General features: G+C 37.1%; 1 protein-coding gene and 2 pseudogenes across 2 annotated transcripts; all 3 read left to right on the forward strand.

Moving 5' to 3' along the window:
* The first annotated feature begins 2,159 nt into the window (after positions 1 to 2,159).
* On the forward strand, positions 2,160 to 4,370 carry LOC149408151 (uncharacterized; annotated as a pseudogene).
* A 305-nt stretch (positions 4,371 to 4,675) lies between these two features.
* Positions 4,676 to 5,612, forward strand: LOC149408152 (uncharacterized). The gene is made up of 3 exons (XM_089624095.1): positions 4,676 to 4,714; positions 4,818 to 5,207; positions 5,400 to 5,612. The coding sequence occupies exons 1-3, from the start codon at positions 4,676 to 4,678 to the stop codon at positions 5,610 to 5,612; spliced, it is 642 nt and encodes a 213-aa protein (XP_089480221.1).
* Positions 5,613 to 11,871: 6,259 nt separating this feature from the next.
* LOC149408153 (xanthohumol 4-O-methyltransferase pseudogene) lies at positions 11,872 to 12,885 on the forward strand (annotated as a pseudogene). The gene is made up of 2 exons (XR_016300792.1): positions 11,872 to 12,222; positions 12,586 to 12,885. The product of XR_016300792.1 is annotated as a xanthohumol 4-O-methyltransferase pseudogene (transcript).
* The last annotated feature ends 1,712 nt before the right edge of the window (positions 12,886 to 14,597 follow it).

Below are 14,597 nucleotides of genomic sequence, written 5' to 3' on the forward strand. Positions count from 1 at the left end.
TCTTCTTGGTGTGCTCTGGTTTTGCTCATCCGTGGAAAAGGTTAGAATTTCTTTGCCATCCATGTGTTTTAGTTAGTCAAATTTCTGTGTTTTGGTTAGAGATTTAGGGTTTTTTCGCTCGTTTGGTTTGTTGAATTTCTCTCTTGTCCTACGCAATACATTGCTTAAATTTTGATGATATGAATACCTGCCCTTGATCTGGACATTAATAACGATTTGTTGTGCTTGATGAAAGAATGGTTGTTTTTAGCACTTCAAGTGTTTGTAACTTTGCTTCTTAGATAATGTTCAGTTTCTACCCTATTATCCCACGCACTCTCTCAAAAGGATAGCTAGTAATCAAAGACGAAAAACTGAACCAAGAAATCAAGATCAAAAACCTGAATCAAGAGGAATATATTATAGAGAACCATAAGTGATATAATTTGGATCGAAAATCCCATAGCCTTCTCTCTCTTTTTTTTGTCGTTAATATAAAACTATAGTGTGATTACTTTGATTCTTATGGTCTAAAGTGGGTTATTCGCATGCCCATCATAAAGGCTGTAGAAAACACCCGGCAACAACACTGGTTTTGACTAGCTGCCTTTCAACTTTTATTACTTTCTTTGTTTATTGTTTAGTAGGGTGAATTTATGAGGGATAGAGTATAGTAGATGGATTTGGGTGGATGAAATTTATTTTTTTCTTGTTTGATATATAGGAGGGAAAGAAATAGAAGGAAAGTGGGAGAGATTTGAATATGTGAGACCTACTAAAAAACCATTCTCTCATTTTTAGATGGATTGTTGAAAGAAAGAGCATTTTCCATTGTTCTAGATTTTGCGTTAATTTACACTGACTAAGTAGGTAGATATGGATTTTATAACTCCTTAAGTCCACTTGCTAAATTTGGCAAATGGTATTCTGCTGTTATTGTGGCTGATTCTAGACTTGAGGTTAATGAGGCAAAATGTGTTCAGACATGAGGTAACCTTGACTATTTTCATAACATTATTGAAAAAAAGTAAAGTCTTGTTTGGTTAAGTTCAAATATTAGATTAAGGTCTGCCCTGGTTGGAGGAGAGCTTTTTACACAGATCTCTGGTTATGGGGTCAAAAGATGTGGCTTTCTCACTGATAGCCTAATAATATCATTTACTCCTTCTTTCATGTGCTTCTCTACCTGGAACGATTACTAACTTGCTGCCTGTTGCATATGAATTTCTAATTTTCTTACTTTAGACTTGATATGTTGAGTTGACATTGCCATTTGTGCTGTGATTATATTGCAGTCTCGTAGAGTCTTCCGTAAATGAAACTAAGCACCGTTTAATTTTAAGGGATTAATCTGTCTTAATGATCAATCTTGTAGACATTATTGTGAAATAAAGTTGGAAATATACACATTACATATGTAAATTTGCTTCTTAGATAACGTTCTAATTTTTTTCACAATGCTTGTTCATAAAGATGTCCGCTGTCCGCTGCCGAACTCGTTGTCCGCTGCCGAGCACGTTGCCGCCTCTGTTCTACTCTTCCTAAAGCTGCTCGTTGCCGGTAAGGTTTTTTTTATAAAAAAAGTATCTGTTTAAATATTTTTTTAGTGTAGGATTGAAAATCTTATTGTGAAATAGAGCTGCAACTATACACATCAATGTATGTAATTTATAGAGCTGGAAATATTATCCTCGTGTAAGTTATTAAAATTATACATACAGAATGACTCCTTTTTCCTTTTCTCGTTGTTTGTCTCGATACTTCAAAACGCCTGAGACGTAACCTAGAAGTTAACTTGTGGCTCATAGCCACATCCTATTGTTTGAACTTCAAGCCAGCCAAACATCACGCCTACAGAATTACTGCTTGCTTGGCTTTAATTTGTATGTTGGTTTTAAGTATATTTTTACATGGACTTAAGTCGTCTGCTTTCATTAAAATCTTTAGTTTTTTTTTTTATCAGAATGTGTTGAACAAGGTTGGTTTAGGTTCTAACTTATCTGGAGTTTAGTAAGAACAATATTGATAGGAGTTGGATTTCAATAACGAATAAGTACGATCCCAAGTTGATTAGAAGGGCTTATGATTTTGCGAAATGAGCTGAAGCATATGTTGACGGAGAAGGTTGAATATTCTGTCCATGAAAAAACTGTGTGAATGCAAGAAAAAATACTCTGAATATGGTTGCTAGTCATATCGTACATAATCTATTTGACAAGACCTATAAAGTAGGGATACACCATGGTGAACAACTACCTAGAGATGAAATAGTCAGCGAGAATGGAGATGCTGAACCAAATGACGGTGTTGATGATCTACTTTGTGATGCATTTCCAGTTGTCGATGAAGCTGAAGGTGGAAACGTTATGGATGGTGCCGAGTCCGCCGATCGACATAACAATCCAAATGTGGAGAAGTTATTTGTTGATATGGAGAAGCCTTTATTCCCGGGCTGCGATACATTTTCTGTACTAGGATTTTTATTAGAGTTGATGCATGTGAAGGTAACATGTAAAATGACAAATGTGGCAATGGATATGATATTGAATTTATTCAGCCGGGCTATTAAGGATGCAGGCTTTCCTAAGAACCATTACGAGGCTAAAAAGTATTTGCGTACTCTTGGACAGGGATGCAGATCTATCCATGCTTGTAAGTATGATTGCGCTTTATTCTTGAAAGAAAATGAAGATCTACAATCTTGTCCCGTGTGTGGTACTAGTCGTTGGGTTGAAGATAGTACTACAATGAAGAAGAAGTAGCCGGCAAAAGTATTGCGTTATTTTCATGTCACAAGCAGACTTCAACGGTTATTTGCTTCAAGGCACACTGCAAAGGATATGTAGTGGCATCAACACAGGTCCAAAGAAGAGGGAGTTCTGAGGCATCCAGCAGATGGAAAAGCATGGAAGCATTTTAATTCAATTTTTCCGATTTTGCAAAAGATCCTAGAAATGTTCGCCTAGGGCTTGCTAGTGATGGCTTCAACCCTTTTGGGGCAATGAGTCTCTCGTACAGTATTTGGCCCATTGTGCTCATACCCTACAATATGCCGCCATGGAAGTCTAGGGTCGATGCTTTTTTTATGATGTCATTGTTAATTCCTGGAAGAGATTCACTAGGAAAAAACATCGATGTGTATCTACGTCCATTGGTTGATGAGTTGAAACTTCTATGGGAGAAAGGCGTCGAAAACATATGATTGTGAAGCTAAACAGAGATTAACCATGCGTGCTGCACTACTATAGACTATCAACGACTTTCCTGCGTACGGCTACTTGTCAGGATGGAGCACGAGCGGATACAAGGCTTGTCCAACATGCAACCACGATGCAAGTAGTATACGACTACGAAGTAAAACAGAATTTGTAGGACATAGGCGATTTCTCCCCCCGAATCGCACTTGGAGGAATGCAAAAGATTTTAATGGAAGAATAGCGAAGAGGCTCGCTCCGAAACCTATCAGCGGAGATGATTGCTTGCCTCAGTTAGAACACATTACTCCATGTCAACATGGAAAACATCCGGATCACGGTGGGAAAAAAAAAAGAAAACGGGACCCACACGATTTGAATTGGTCTAAGAGAAGCATCTTTTCAAACTCCCTTAATGGTCTAAGTTGCTAATACGTCATAACATCCATGTGATGCATGTCGAAAAAAATGTATGTGAGAATTTGTTGGGAACTCTTTTAACCATAGAAGGAAAGACGAAAGACACTGACAAAGCTTGATTAGATTTGAAAGACATGAAGATACGAAAGGACTTGCACTTGGTGAAACAAAATGACCGCTGGGTCAAACCAGATGCTTCGTACGTTTTAACTAAAGTTGAGAGAAAAAAAATTTGTAATCTACCCAAGTCGGTTTGTTTTCCAGATGGATATGCCGCAAATCTAGCTAAAAATGTTATTACCGAGCAAGGTAAGATATATGGGCTAAAGTCGCACGATTGCCATGTCTAAATACAACAACTAATCCCTATTGCAATTCGTCCTTTTATGACTAAACAAATTTGTGAAATGGTGGTGGAGTTATCTCAATTTTTTAGGAAACTGACTTCTACCACACTACACATGAGAGAGTTGGAACTATTGCAAGAAGGGATAATTCTGGTTCTTTGCAAGCTTGAACGCATTTTCCCCTCATCTTTTTTTTACAGCCATGGTTCACTTGTGCGTTCATTTACCTAGCGAGGCTATTTTAGGAGGATATGTACAGTCGAGGTGGATGTATCTGATTGAGAGATACCTTGGTCGTTTAAAGAGATATGTTAGAAACAAAGCTAGACCTGAAGGTTCAATTGCAGAAGGATATGTTGTAGAAGAAGCTCTAACATTTTGCTCACACTATTTACGAGGAGTTGAATCAAAATTTGACAAACGTGAGTGACACGATGACAAGTCATCAAATGTTGGTCAAAATTATACATTGGATATTTTCAAACTGAGCAATCGAGGTATTGGGAAGCAAGAAATTTATGTACTTTCAAGTACGCTTATGAAGAAAGCTCGTTGGTTTATCTTGAATAACTGTCTAGAAGTTGAACCGTTTCTCGAGTAAGTATCTTTTATCTTTGATATTGAATTCCTAGTTAGTTTCATAGATAATTAATTTGTGGTTTCATTCGTTCTTCCATTAGAGAACACATGTAGTTATTATGTAACAATCATCATCCATCATCAAATTTTAGCTAGATGCACCAGTCTACATTCCCTGCTTGGTTTGCCTCACGGGTAACAACCACACTAGTATTATTTCAAATCATGTTTTATTGATTAATCATGTTCAATTATTGAGCTCTTATAACTCGATTATTTGGTTCTAACTTGTTAATAGGTCGGGAAAATGTATATTGAAAATCCTTCAAAATTTAGTGAAGAGTTATATGCATTATCTTGCAATCCTGATATTCGAGTCACCTCACACCAAGGATATATAGTAAACGGAGTCAAATTTCTAGTCAAGTCGAGAGATGATCGTAGGATGACACAAAATTGCGGAGTTACAGTTCCGGGTGTCCATGACGACGTTGAATACAATTATTATGGTTATCTTGACGAAGTCATTGAATTTTCGTTCATAAAAGGATATTGTGTTATTTTATTCAAATGCAATTGGTTCGACACCAATCACCAGAGGCAGCATGTGGTATTTGAACCTAATTTCATTAGTATAGATACATCTCGGCACACTTTCAAAAAAGACCCCTTCATCTTCGCCTCCCGAGCTAATTAAGTATTTTATATAGATGATCCTCTCAAACCAAACTCCGAATGGAAAGTCATAGAGAGAATTACGCATAGGCACTTATGGTATATTTCAGAAGACGCAGATGTTGAAAAATTATTGGAAGATGTCGGAACTTCATCGCGCCCAATCTCATTTGATACTACTGATTTTGATGGGATTAACTTCCAGCGAGAAAATGTTGCCGACGTGGAAACTCTTGCAGACATTGATGTTCAACAATTAGAGGAGGCTACAGATTGTTCTACCGACGATGATGATGATGATTATGAATATGATGACAGTATAGAAGGACCACTTGAAAAGTCAATCGAAGATTATTTGAATGATGATAATTCAAGAGATGATATTGAATATGATGATTCGGATGATGAAGATGAATAAATCGACTTCTTTCCTATTAGAAATTTATTGACTTATGTAAGGATTCTTTTTATTAATAGTAAGTAATCAGCTTTCATAATTAACTGTTGTCTCAAATCTTAGTATCATGAATCATTGTACTTTGTGTATTCCTTAATGGTGTTTTTTTATTTACTGTATATACACTATTAACGAACGATACATGTTATTCTTTTCAGTTCAAAATGTGGTTATTTACAGTGGTGATGGTGGTTACTGCCGCAGTAGGAGTCATTTCTAGAAGAGAACGCGCACGATCGTTGCTTCAAAAAACTGGTAATCAAAGTTCCTTCGAACCAATTCAGCAGCCGGAGCGTCAAACTAGGCGTACTTTCCTAATTCAATGCTGATGGAAGTTCCTCTGAACCAATTGAGCAACCGGAGCGCCAACATAGGCGTACTTTGCGTGATTCCAATGTTACTAGTAATATTGAGCGTACTCTGCCTGATTCTAATGCTTCTGGTGATACAAGTCGTACTACGCCTGATTTGGATTCCGATACTACTAGTAAATATTATTATCTTTAATGTTTTATTTATAATGTGTCGAGTTGTTCTAATACTCTGTTTATAAAGTACTTTTAAAAAAATACTTGCTTGATGGATTATATAGGTAAAACAAGGAGGCATGATCCCAATCTCAATCTTAGTGTTATACGGGATATCGAAGCACACTCTGGTGATCCAATTCAATTAAGGAAAGATACAGAGACGATTAACTTTCTTGGTAGATCATCTACTCAGTTGGCAACAGAGATTGGGATTGGGATGCGGCAAGATTGTCTGATGAACTTTCATAGGTGGGATGATGTACCAAGAGAAGTAAAAGATCAGATGATTGAAAGAAATATATATGTACTTTAACCAGAAACATGTAGAAATATGTTTTTTAATGTATATTATTAATAGATATATATAATCAATGCAGCGTAAATTTGAAATACAACGCCAAGATCTAGATTTTATGCAAAAACAATGGGTACACACGCGGGGTGTTCTAAAGAAACATTGGGAGGATAATGGTGGAATGACCAATCCAGAGCTTGCAAGAACTAAAATGAAAGATGATTGTCGGAGCCAAGAAGATTGGAATGCCTTGTGCATTCTTTGGGAGTCTGACAATCATAAGGTAAATGTTTATTGTGATTTGATCATAATATGATATGGGTGCATGCTAAAATCTATGAGCATGCCTTTTTATTACCGTAATTACTTTAAACGTTTTTATTTGTCATTTTGTGTTATGTCTACCTTTTTATTACCTTGTTATTTTTTGTTGGACTTACATTGGATATGCAGCGCTGTCATTTATTTACATTTTTTTCTTCTTCAGAAAAGATGTGCTCGAATGAAAGTTAATCGAAGTAAGCAAGTGACACGCAGTTGTGGAGGCTCTAAAACCATTGGTAATCACAAAAATGAAATGGTAAGATGTCAGTTTAGTTGATTTTGTTAAGGTTTGATACAATATTTTTTCACATACTTATTTTGAATTCGTTATATTATTTTCTAAGGACAGATTAATCCCGAGACCTAGATATTGCCTAGTCCATTCCAAGTATATAATGTTTTGCATAATAAACCTCAGAAAGGTGGACGAAGGAATGATGAAGAATTCAACCAATATGAAAGAATGACATTTTATTTATATTTATTTTTTGACATTGTAGTTTCTATTAAACTTAAAATTATTCTAATACATTTTTATTATGATAGGAAAAAATTCTTCAACACAAGGAAGATGCCATGGACAAATTACTAGTGGAAAACACGACAATTACTCCCGCATTAGAGCATGAGTCGGAAGATGAAGCAATCAAAAGCGTTTGTGGCAGAGAAAAAACAAGAAAATCTGGATATGAGGTAATGAATGGACCGATTTTTCGAAAAAAAGATATGTTAATCATTTTGGCAGTCAAACCATCTCTCCACGAGATTCGAATGAGAATGAAGAGCTAAATAGTAGAATTGACGATCTTCAGAATAAACTTAGGGAGGAAAAGGAACAAAATCAAGAGAAGTTGAACAGACTACAAGAATATCTAGCTACTAAGTTTGATGATTTTGACTCGACCATTGTTTCATCTACGAGCAATAAAGGAAGTGGTGATCAAAGAAATGAAAACTCCAATGGCATACCAAGTCAAGAGCCTTAGTAAGTCGTGTATGTCGGATTCAACTTTAATATTTCATTTATCTTAAATTTTTTTGCAGTATAGATTTGGATATATTTGGATTATTTTTTATTCTTAGTTTTTCATGAATATTGTTTTGACGATTGTGCATGATTTTATAATAAATTTATTTACGAATATGTAGGTACGAAAGCTATTCTAAGGAAGCTTACTTTAGATTCTTATGTACTCTCTGATTTTTTTAGAAACTGAAAAATTAGTCTTGTATACATAAATGCTTGTCATAGAAGCATTATATTTAGAGCTACAATTTAGTCTCCAAAGCACCATGACCAGACTAAATAAATAGTCACAGATGCCACTGTATTGGAGACTGAAAATCAATAACGAAAGCTCTACATCAAATACAAAATCCGTTGTCTGGGACTAAAAATCTATTCGTAAATCATATTATCCGAGACTAAAAATCTGTTTTAAAAGGCTAACGATCAGTCACGTTATCCCAGACTAACACCCACGTTATTCGGGACTAAAAGTCAGTCTTAAACAGGCTTATTAGGTGACTAAATACGAGTTCTTGGCCGGCCTTATTAAGGACTCAAAAATGTGGTATCTGAGACTATTGGAAGTCTATTGGAGAGATTCGTCGAAGTTCAATATGAGCGAACCGTCTATTGGAAGGTTTGGATATAAACGAAGCTTTCATGCTCGAAACCTTCGAATTAGGATGGAAAGAATGATGCCACGATGGGTTGCGGAATTCCCGTCGATAAATCGGACGAACGCCACAAGAATTTTGAGCACAAATTCTTGATAAGTTCTAGACTAAGAGAATCCTCACTAAACACACAAACACAATTTTTTTCATATATCTTCGAAGATGCCCATACTAGAGCTTACACACTAAAGAAAAAATTTCGGTTAAAAAAAGAATTTTGATTTAAATTTTAATCGAAATGATTCGGTTAAAATTAACCGTACGGTTATTTTAATTGAATTTTCGGTTAAAATTAATCGTACGGTTAATTTTAACCGAATAAAAAACAATTAACCTAGGTTAATTGAAACACACAGCCACACACACAGCAAACAATGCGCACACAGCCACACACACTGACACACACAACCACACACACACTGACACACACAGCCACACACACTGACACACACAGCCACACACACAATCGCCCACTTTTCGGTTAAAACAATTAATTGCAATTAATTGTCCACTTTTCTATTTCGATTAACAATTAACCGTGAGAAAAAAAATAGGTTAATGGTTAATTGAAGTTAACCGAATTTTTAACTTACACACACACACACACACACACACACACACACACACACACATATATATATATATATATATATATATATATATATATAGTCTAGATAATAACCTCTAGACACAAACCTTACATATTCTAATTCAATGGTTATAAAACCAAATGAATGAAAAAAAAACATAACCACAAAAAAATAAATAACCATAACCTCTAAGAAAATAAAAACCACCAAGTAATGAAAATTAAAAGCTAGAGGTTACAAAACAAGTAAAAAAAAAATCCAAATTTGTTGATGAGTGCATTGGCATTTCTTCACATTGATGCTTGAGATGTCCTCATCATACCCTCCGGGTTTAGAAGGATTTGTCCTCAAATCAAATTGTCTTTTCTTTTATTTATTTTTTATTATTATTATTACCTCACTTTCTTGGAACATTTGTTGTTGGTCTTTGAAAATTTCTTTTGGAGAAAGTGGTGACAAAGTGATGTCGCGGTGGTTGTGACGGAAAATGTACTTGTTGATGAAACCGTTGTGAGATACCTTCCGGTCGAATTGTCATGGCCGTCCGAGTAGTGAATGTCCGGCCTTTATTGGGACCATGTCGCACAGAACCTTGTCTTCATATATTCCGATTTTAAATGGAACGACAACTTCTTGAACAACTTTCACACCTCCATTATCGTTGAGCCAATGGAGCTTGTATGGTCGTGGGTGGTTGGTCATCGATAAATCAAGCTTGTCGACCAAGGTAGTACTAGCCACGTTGGTACAACTACCACCATCAATGATCAAATTACATACCTTGTCCTTGATGAAGCACCGTGTTTGGAAGATTGTTTTTCGTTGAGCGTCGTCATCGTCCTTAGCGAGCACACTTAAGGACTGACGATTCACAAGTGTGAGACTTTTTGGGATGTCATTGGCCGGATCTTCTTCATTCTCCTCTTGTTCTTTCGTCGACTCTTCATCGGTGGCGTACTCTCCATTTTCCGTCAAGATCATGGTGCACTTGTTTGGACATTGGCTAGTGATGTTCCCTCGACCTTGGCATTTGAAGCACCTTATGTCACTATTTCTTGACATGTTGATGCCGGTCTTGTCTGAACATCATGAGTGAGTGGCGTGGGCGATGGTGGAACCACTATTTTGGAGGAGCTTGATCCTTTATCTTCTCGTTGTTGGTAGGGCGTCTTCCAAGGAGTCTTTTCGGCGGTCTTGAAGGATCGATTGCTTCCTCCTCTTAATTGTTTCTCTATGATATTTGCCATGTGGACCATTTCTTCAAGCTCTACGTAGTGGTGGAGCTCTACTTCGTTGGCGATGTCGATATTGAGCCCGGCTAGAAATCGAGCCATTGTTTGTTCCCGGTCCTCCTCAATGTCGGCGCGGCTCATCAACATTTCCATCTCTTGGTAGTATTCTTCCACACTTCGGTTTCCTTGGTTGAGTCGTTGAAGTTTGATATAAATTCCTCGGTGGTAATGGCTTGGCACAAATCTTTTTCTCATGATTGACTTCATTTGTTCCCCCGTGTCGATGGCGGGTTCGCGGTTTTTTCTTCTATTTAATACCATTTGATCCCACCAAACCAAAGTATAGTCATAAAACTTAAGGGACGCGAGTTTGACTTTGCTTGCCTCGGAACAATGTCCATCGCCAAAAATCATATCGACTTTTTTCTCCCAATCAAGATAGGCTTCGGGATCATTTTTCCCATAGAAGGGAGGAACCTTCATTCGGAAGTTGGCTAGTTCATCTCGATTGTGATTTCGATATCGGCCGTAACTTCTTTCTGACCCCCGTTCATCGTCTTGGACGCAATTTTGGTGTGGCGATTGTATTCGCCGATGTCTTCGACGTTGATAGTCTTGTCGACGGAGTCGGTATTCGCCTTGGTCATCGCTCTCGGACTCGTCGGGATATTGACGGAGTGCATACCTTGGTTGTCTTCTCGCGGCCGGTGGGTTAGGACTTCGTGGTGGTGGAAGTTGCGGTTGTGGAACTTGTGGTGGTACAGGAGGTCGTAGTATGGCTTCTTCGATGATGGTGAATCTCCTATTCATATCTTCAATCAAACCTTGAAGCAAATCAAAATTCATCGGCATGTCGTTTCCATCGTAAAACATTTTTGTTTCTCTTCTTTTGTTTTTTTTTTCTCTTTTTTGTTATTTTTTTTTTTATCTTTTTTTCTTTTTTTTTTTCTATTCTTTTTTTTAATTGTTTGATACAAACGAAGAAGAAAGAAGAAAAGAAAGGTACAAACTAAACTAAAATAAATAAAAAATAGAACCAAAATTAAACCTTGATAGAACTAAGCTCTGATACCACTTGATCTAAACTCGTCGGAGAGATTCGTCGGAGTTCAATTTGAGCGGACCGTCTATCGGAAGGTTTGGATATAAACGAAGCTTTCGTGCTCGAAACCTTTGAATTAGGATGGATCGAATGATGCCACGATGGGTTGCGGAATTCCCGTCGATAAATCGGACGAACGCCACAAGAATTTTGAGCACAAATTCTTGATAAGTTATAGACTAAGAGAATCCTCACTAAACATACAAACACACTTTTTTTCATATATCTTCCCAGATGCCCATACTATAGAGCTTACACACACATATATAAATAGTCTATATAATAACCTCTAGACACAAACCTTGCATATTCTAATTCAATGGTTATAAAACCAAATGAATGAAAAAAAAACATAACCACCAAAAAATAAATAACCATAACCTCTAAGAAAATAAAAACCACCAAGTAATGAAAATTAAAAGCTAGAGGTTACAAAACAAGTAAAAAAACATCCAAATTTGTTGATGAGTGCATTGGCCTTTCTTAACATTGATGCTAAAGACCTGTGGGGATTCATGGCAGACAAACCCGACTACGCCAAGATGTTCAGTGACGGCATGGAATCCAGGTCCAAGATTGAGATGAGGGTTGTTCTTGTGGCGTATGATGGGTTCAGTGGGTTGAAATCAGTGGTGGATATCGGAGGTGTGACTGGTGTCGCCGTGGCAGAGATCGTGAAATCGCAGCCCCATATCTACGGGATCAACTTTGATCTTTCCAACATCATCGCCACCGCACCACCATGGCCTAGAGTGTCTCACGTCTGCGGTGACATGTTCGATACCATCCCTCAAGCTGAAGCCGTTTTTCTCAAGGCATGCAATCTAATTCTGAAAATAATTAATAAGACATAACGATATTGGATTGTTAAGTAATTTTTATTTTAACGACACTTACAAACTTGTTTAAGGGTTGGGGTTTCTTAAAAAAAAACTATAATATTAGGAAAGGGAGTAAAATTTAACAAAATTGAAGAATCAAGAAACGGTACTTATTAAAATAATTTAGCTACTGAGCAACTCGTTTATGATATTATTTATGTATGTCTGCCTAATTTTTGAACTATTCCTGCGAAAACGTCAAATTAAAAATCATCATTCTTACCAAACTAATTTTACGCAAAATCATTTGAATAAAAATGTTATTTATGTCTCATGATTAATTTTCCCAATGTGAAGAGTGTAATGCATGATTGGGGGGATGAAGAATGCGTGAAGATCTTGAAGAACTGCCTTAAAGCAATACCCAAAGATACAGGAAAAGTGATCATAGTTGACATCGTTTTGGAACCAGAAGGCAATGGCCTAAATGATGACCTGGCCATAAGTTTCAACCTTTCAATGAGTGTATACTGCTCCGGTGGAAAAGAGAGAACTCAGACCGAATGGAAAATGCTATTGAAGGACGGTGGTTTTTCTTGTTGTAGCATTATCAAAATCCCCTCCTTGTTCTCCATCATTGAAGCTTATCCTGATTAAGCATCTATATATATATATCGCGCTCGTGTTTGTTTTTCGTGTTGTGATGTATCTGGCTCGCAAGTTTCATAACTAGTCCGTAGTCCAACTCTCTTGTGTAGTTTTCCGATTCTACAGCTCATCAAATTGTAATAATTTCGAAACCAAATCTTTGTACCATTGTTTTTCGACTAAAAATCTTCTGCGACCACGTCTCAATTATAGTACCTTTATATCGATTGTTTTTTGCGCTAACAAAATTCAGTTCTAAGTGTATCAAGATTTAAGTGAATCAAAATAACTTTATCATTGTTTATGCACAACACCAAACTCACAAATCCTGCACCTTCAAGATTAGAGAGCTTCCTTCATATTAGTGTATATATAATATTTATGTACTATTTTATGTAGTAATTACCTTTGTTATCTTGTGGGAATTATAAAACACCCAAATGCCTTTGGTAATAATATCCGATCACTAACACCTTATATGGTATTGTTACGGATCGAGTATTGGATTTGATTAGAGATAGAGAGAGAAAAAGGGAAAAAGCAAAAGAATGAAGTTTGGTTTTACATGGAACCCCACACCTTTACGATGGTATCAGAGCGGGGCCCATTCTCGGTTGTGGGCTACCGGATCGGGCCTGACTTGGAAACCTCCTATTTGCCAATAGAAATGTTGGCCTACTTCCATGCCGGATATAGCATATAACCTCTTTAGTGTGTTGACTATCTATGGGGCATTAGGTATAAAGATTTGGAGATTTGTAGACGAGTAAAAAATATTATATATTTGATTTCTATGTAGGGTCTCTAATTCAATTGGCCGGTCTTGAAAACCGGTATAGTTTGTTAATTCAATGATAAGATACAGAACCACCAGGTACCATAATGAGGCGGGTAAAACTATCAAAGTGACGCGAGAGAACGGATAAGGGATAATAGGTCATATTCCAGTGCCTGTGCCAATGTGTGCCTGTGCCTGTGCGCGTGAGGGGGTGTATCAAGGATAGGCTCACATCGACTGGGTATTACGATCCTGGGCTCTTTATAAGGCTCGTGGGTTACTCCTCTAATTACCAAGCTTGGTTTTAGATGGAACCCCACACCTTTAAGATAGAATGAAAAATGCTTCATTCGATTCAAAAAAGAGAGATCGTACAGTATTTAACTAACAAAACTGTAAAAAGAAAAAGACTAATACACCCTTACTTAAGACATTAAAAGAAAGGATAAAAGAGTAAAACACTAAACTTAAAACAAACGAACAAACACATAAGCGCGATAGCTTAGCGTGTAAGACACATCAACTTCTCGATGACTAACAAACACAAAACACTGCAATTCCAACACTCCCCCTCAAGGTGGACGAAAGATATCCTTGAGACACAGCTTGGACATAATCGACCACAACGCTAGTGTTGGAAGAGGCTTTGTGAATGCATCAGCAAGTTGATGATGAGTGCGGATAGGCAACAACTTTATGTCACCACGCTGCACATGATCACGCACAAAATACAGGTCAATCTCTATGTGTTTTGTACGCTCATGGAACACAGGATTTGAGGCAATATACACAGTCGCTTGGTTGTCGCAAAACAGAACTGTTGGACTTGTCTGAGACACTTGAAAGTCACACAACAACTGTTGCAACCATATGAGCTCACTGGTCGCAGAAGCTAAAGCTCGATATTCAGCCTCTGCAGATGATCTGGAAACAGTGTTCTGCT

Source organism: Urtica dioica, chromosome 1 (assembly GCF_054948205.1).
Source record: "Urtica dioica subsp. dioica isolate 48M chromosome 1, U.dioica_male_clone48M_v1_H2, whole genome shotgun sequence".
Classification (NCBI taxonomy): Eukaryota; Viridiplantae; Streptophyta; class Magnoliopsida; order Rosales; family Urticaceae; genus Urtica; species Urtica dioica.